Raw genomic sequence first — 6,182 nt, 5'->3', positions numbered from 1 at the left:
TGAATATAATTAATAGTCATCTTTTAACTACATATATTATGCATCCATGTGGACCATGGCCCACACCCCATATTGCACGGCCACTTAGCCCTTTGGTTTCATGAATTAATAACTTTCCTTAATTCACTTTTAACCTCAAATTTTCCTTAATATTCCATACCAATAAAATCATAAGCAACTTATGCCTTAAAATAATATCGGAGGTTAAAAGTCTCTATCTCGTATCCCGGAATAGTCTTGTCCTTAACTTATCATGGTTAGCTCGGATTGTCCCAATGTACAAAATACGGGATGTAACCAATTTGAGGCTATTTTAACAGATGGTTGGGGATAGATTTGAGTATATATTTATACACAAGGGTTGTTATTGTTGTTGTGGTTGATGTTGGATTGAATGGGAAGTTGAAGGGTTGTTAATCTTATAAGGGAAATGTTGCCCATAATTTGTCAAGCTCTATTCGTATTTTAAATGATTAGTAAGCGAGGGAAATAGTCTAATTAAGGCTTACGTTATCTTAATTGTAGACTTCTAAGTTCGAGAGGTAGAAGTTGGACGATTAGGTATACTTCAAGTATGTTAAAGCTATTCCTTCTTTCATTTTGGCATGGTCCTTATGATATGAACCAACAAACGAGCAAGTGAGCTTCCATATTACTCTACTCTTAGAAACATTAAGAGTACTTCAGTCTTTGATGTTCATGTACCCCGTTTATGATTGCTCCTTTTGTTCATGGGTCCAGTTTTATGTATACATTTATTCATGCATTACATTCATATATATACATATTGAGGTGTGACCAGAAGGCTTTATATACGCAAGTATTATATGTATATGGGGTGTGAAAAATGTATAGGCGTTATATATGCATTACCGCCTGATCAGCTGGTGCACCTTGATGATGATATATAGATCGGGCCGTACGTTCCTCGGCATTATTATTATTATATGATATATGGATGGGCCGTACGTTCCTCGGCATACTATTATATGGGATATGGATCGGGCTGTACGTTTCTCAGCGCTATGACCTACATTTATGTATATGAGATGATTGCCATTGAGAGCATGCATATCATGCGCCCTCAGAGGCCTTGTCAGTTATACAGATTTATGCAGATACATACAGATACTAGTTCATACAAGTCCATGCAGACAGTTATTTCAGCTTATGAGTTCTGATTTTATACATGATTGTTCTTACGCCTTTCATGCTCAGTACATTATCCGTACTGACTTCCCGTTGCTCGGGGGGCTGCGTTCATGCCCACAGGTTCAGGTAGACCGACAGGTGGTCCAGCTTAGTAGGACTTCTATCCAGCAGTGGTCAGTGCGCTCCATTTATCCGGAGTTGCAGTCTATTTTAGTATGCTAGCCCTTTGAGATGTATATGCCTATGGGTATGACGGGGCCTTGTCCCGTCTTTTCTACAGCTTTTATTCCAGTTGAGGTCTGTAGACAGTTGTATGTATTAGTCAGATGATGTAGCCTTGTCGGCTTCTATTCTTTTGTGTACAATATATGTAGCTGCCTAGTTGGCTTGCACTGTTCTTTCAGCATGTCTATGTATATACAGATTGTTCAGTGTTCATGATATCGCCTATTTATGAGATCCGTTTAAGACTTGTATGGGCCCTAGATGTCCAAAAGAAGATTCAGATATGAGTGTTGGGGTGTTTGGTCGCTAGAGGTCAGACACTCATTACGACTCATCGGTTTGGGTCGTGACAGAAGTGGTATCAGAGCAGTTGCATCCTAGGATTGTCTACAGACCGTGTCTATTAGAGTCTTGTTTATGGGCGTGTTATGTACCACACTTATAAACGGGAGGCTACAGGGCATTTACGATGATTTCATTCTTTCTGTTATACCTCGCATTTTATGCGTATTCGGAAGAATTGGAAATGATTCGGAATGGTAGGAATTAAGGTTCTAATTGGATTCTACTTAGTGTGCATGGAATGTTTAAGGAAATATTGACGTGAAAATATTGGAAAAGACTAAGGGCAAAATTGGAATTTCGGAAAGTGGATTCATGAATTATCAAAAATGTGGAGTAAATAAAACAAATTGGGCTTGGAAAATTGGCAAGACAAATTTGAAAAAAATTGAGGCCCAATCCATGAAGGTGGCCGGCCATGGCTTGGATAAAATTAAATCTATGCCATGTGCATGGTCATGTGATCAACTTAATTATATAAGGGGCCAAGGTTCATTAATTTTCTAGAGAATTCAAGACAAGGCAAGAAGGAGAAACAAGAAAAACCAAGAATAAAGCATAAGGGCCATTCGGCCAAGAGAGTGGGAGAAGAGGACCAAGAAATCTTGCTTCTAAAATTATTTTCTTGTGGTATCTATACTAATTAAAGGTCCCTTTATAACTTGGTGCAATTGGTTTGGAAGAATAAGCATTGGTTTCCTCAATTCAACACTTGAGGCAAGTGAAGAAGTTGGTAGGAAAAGGTAAGAATTCATTCTTTCTAGTTATGTTATGAAGGTTTGTTTGTGTTGTAGTATGTGTAAATGAGTAGAATATATAATAATATGGAAGTTTGCATGGTGGAAGTGCATGGGTGAATGTGGCCGAACCTATGTTGTGTGATGATGTTGAATTTTGTGTTGTATTTTAGTTGTGGTTATTGTGGAGTTTGTATTAGAAATGAAAGTTGAATAAAATGGGATGGAGTTGGAATTTTGCATCTTGGCCGTGTGGTGTAGGGCAATGAAATAGTAATGGATTTATTTTGTTTAACATGCTAATGGTGTTGTTATGATCTTGACAATGTAAACGAAGTATATATGGTGTAAGTTTGCATTGAAACGGAATGTAGGAACTTATGTCGTATTTTTATGATTTTATGACATTATGGGAAATAAGATGTTAAGGTGCGAATTATGATGATTGTTTATGAAATTGGAAGACAATAATATGTTATGAATATGTTTGTCGTAGAATGGAAGTTTTGGTTGAATTATGATTCCGGTGGAAAGTTTGTATATTTTGCGAATGATATGAAAAACCATAAGTAACGCCTCTAAATGATGTTGGGTTGACGTTGGTGAGTAAATGAGTATGAAAGCCTCCATGTTAGATTGAAAATGCGAAATTAGTTGCAAGTTGTCGTTTGTGCAAAAAGATGACTATTTATGTTAGCATGCAATTCTAGTCAACTGTTGATGTTGTTGGTTTGGGTTGTTGTTGATTGTTTTGAGCCGAGTTATACTCTCGGGGTATCATATTTATAGGGGAGGTGCTGCCGGAATTTCGGCAGACAAGCGGTAAACCAAAGTTAGAATCTTCAAGCCTCATGAATAGTAACTAGTAAAGGTGACCATTTGCAGATTTTTGACGAAATGGGATTGGAGTTTTGGCAAGCGTAAAGGACAAGAAAGGTATGTAAAGCCTTCTATTTTCTTTTCATGGCACGACATAGATGTGTAGCTTCGAATTCGGCCCTTGGAGTCGCTCCTATCTCTCGGAATCTACATCTAAAATTGAGCCTTTTGCATTCAATGGAATTGAACCCAATTAGGCCACCATTGACTAGATTGTTCATAGACATCTAAAACTTGTACAAGTCCAATCCGATCACTCTAAACCATTTGCTAATTATATTATGAGGTTCAACGAGCATGATTTAGGTACGCCACCTCATTTGACCCGAGGTGGGTCCACTATTTCCGATTTTACCCTTTTGTGTTTATAACTTGTCTTCGAGCGGTTTTAAAGGGAACGTTTTAACTACTCCTCTACTTAGTACTTAAAAATTGTTTTAGATATTCCGTTAAGTCCCGTGACGTGTTTTGATATGTTCCACGAATCTGAATGTTCTGTCCTGACATAACCCACTGTGATGTCCGAAAGGTACGTACTATGCTTCCGTCCGATTTCATCACTTTGATTTGTCATTCGCTATGCCTCATTGAGTCTCTGGAAATATATATGTTATTTTTATTGCATTAGTTTCTCACTACTCCACTCGTGGATGCCTCAATGTTTCCCACACTGAGCCCGGGCCAGGATATGTTCTCAAGCGTATGTCTCTGCATTGTTCGCCGCGCCCCGTGTGAGGGGGCATATATACGTGCATACGGGTTGTGGTGTATGATGTGCCATGTACGCTTATCCGACATCCGCCGATTATGTTCGATATGGCCATTTGGTATGTTATGATTTGTTTCGGAGATATTCCCTACTCGAAGTATGATGTGTTTTGGCGGAGACGGGCGCCATGTTCGTTCACCGAGTCCCATAGCGGGGCGGCTTTTAGCATATGTTTTTCGCATGCATTATTTATGATCTCGATACGCATTTTTGATTACTTATGCATCTCGGTTGCTTTCCGCACATTCCGTTCGATTTTAATTTTATTTATTATATTCTCTCGCTTTACATATTCAAGACATTTTCCGTACGACCCCTTTCTTCGGGGGCTCGCGTTTCGTGCCACGCGTACGTACGTTTGATTTCTTGATCCGTTCGCCTAGGTTATCTGCTCGGTGCTTGCGTGCTCCTTTGTCCGGAGCCCATGATTTGGTATAGACTTTTTATTTCATATGTACATATTCATTACGGGGTACGACGGGGCCCGTCCCGTCATACGATTTAGTTTTGTTCTGTAGAGGTCTGTAGACATGTGGTGTGGGTTCTGTATATGTTTCGTGAGATTTGCGTACGTTTATAGTTTATCTATGTCTTGTGACGGCCTTATCGGCCTTCGTGCGTCATATCTACCGACAGCATTAAATTATTATTTCTGTTTGTCTTTAATATTTTGCTAGTTTAGGGTAAGGTACGTATGAGTGCCCAACTAGGGCACGAGTCGCGGCCTACGGAGTTGGGTCGTGACACTTTCTCTCTTAGATTGTGCGATAGATCTATGTGTTAAGCGTTCTCTTCTGATGAATTGTTGTGATTTCAGCGATGTCCCGCAAGAAAGCTACAGCTACCCAGAAGGGTAAGAGAGCGACAGGTGCGGCCACTAGCCGCACTCGGCAGGCTACGAGGGCTCGAGATGAGATTCAGAGTGAGGGGCCGTCTGAGACATCGCATACCCCGCCTCTAGCACCTGCCCTAGCTCCTCAGCTGGAAGCACCGGGCCAGGATGTGCGGGATGCTATACAGTTATTAACCAGATTAGTAGCTGCCCAGGTTCAGTGGTAGGGATTTGGTGTTGACCAAGCAGATAGGACCGGTAGTTCGAGCGTTAAGACCTTCCTTGGGTTAGGTCCTCCAGAGTTTTTCGTGATAAAGTAAAATATTAACCCCTAGAATCTTATTAATGGTATGCAGAGGACCTTGAGGGTTATGCACGTGGATGAGATTGAGTCTGTAGAGTTGGCTTCGTACAGGCTCCGTTATATTGCAGTATAGTGGTATCACACATGGGACTTATCTAGGGGAGATAATGCCCCTCCAGCTGTTTGGCGAGAGTTCTCAGATGCTTTTATTCTCCATTATCTACTCTTGAGGTCAGGCGAGTCCGAGCAGATAGATTTCTACGTATTGAACAGGGCAGTATGAGTGCCTAGGAGTATTGCGTGTATCTTGATTCTATGGCCAGATATGCTCCAGCCATGGTGGCTGAGATGGAGGATAGCGTTCATCGTTTTGTGGCTGGTCTAGGGCCACATTTGATAGATGCTTGTACGATTGGCCGCATTACACACCGCATGGATATCTCCGGTATACAGGCATATGCACAGAATCTGGAAGATCGCAAGCGTCAGAGGAGGACAGATCGTGACCGTGATCGGGGCCATGGAAAGAGGGCCAGGACTTTAGAGATCGGGGGTGAGTCCAGGGGAGGACAGAGACCGCAGTATTCTCGATATCCATTCCATTCAGCAGGGAGTGCACCTCCGCGATTTTCAGGTCCAGGGTTTGATCAGTCTTCTTATTCGGGAGCGGGCCAGAGTTCTAGAGCATCAGGCTCTCAGTACAGACCGGAGTCAGGCCAGATGAGGCCCCTTTTGCCCCGGTGTGCCCAGTGTGGCAAGTTACATGCCGGTCAGTGCCGGCTGGGCTTAGATGTTTGTTATGCTTGTGGCCAGCCAGGTCATAAAGTGCGGCAGTGCCTGATGAGAGAGAGTGGGGGTATGGTTCAGCCCACAGGGTTCGTGGCTAGTTCTTCTTCTATGGTGCGCCCTTCAGGGCAAGTTTCTCAGACACCAGCAGAATGA

The 6,182-nt window shown here is 41.8% G+C and overlaps 1 protein-coding gene across 1 annotated transcript; it reads left to right on the top strand.

Annotated features, from left to right (window-relative positions):
* The first annotated feature begins 4,923 nt into the window (after window positions 1–4,923).
* On the top strand, window positions 4,924–6,182 carry LOC132044855 (uncharacterized). Its single transcript, XM_059435394.1, has 3 exons — window positions 4,924–5,159; window positions 5,400–5,471; window positions 5,564–6,182. The coding sequence occupies exons 1-3, from the start codon at window positions 4,924–4,926 to the stop codon at window positions 6,180–6,182; spliced, it is 927 nt and encodes a 308-aa protein (XP_059291377.1).

This window comes from Lycium ferocissimum, unplaced genomic scaffold (assembly GCF_029784015.1).
Source record: "Lycium ferocissimum isolate CSIRO_LF1 unplaced genomic scaffold, AGI_CSIRO_Lferr_CH_V1 ctg5352, whole genome shotgun sequence".
Classification (NCBI taxonomy): Eukaryota; Viridiplantae; Streptophyta; class Magnoliopsida; order Solanales; family Solanaceae; genus Lycium; species Lycium ferocissimum.
Note: the sequence above shows the minus strand (reverse complement) of the source record. Positions and strands in the feature narration are given on the sequence as shown.

Coding starts and splice junctions, on each gene's coding strand:
- LOC132044855 (XM_059435394.1), top strand. CDS start 4,924: ATGTCCCGCAAGAAAGCTACAGCTACCCAGAAGGGTAAGAGAGCGACA. Junction 5,160..5,399: donor GTAGCTGCCCAGGTTCAGTG/GTAGGGATTTGG, acceptor GGACTTATCTAG/GGGAGATAATGCCCCTCCAG. Junction 5,472..5,563: donor CTCCATTATCTACTCTTGAG/GTCAGGCGAGTC, acceptor TTCTATGGCCAG/ATATGCTCCAGCCATGGTGG.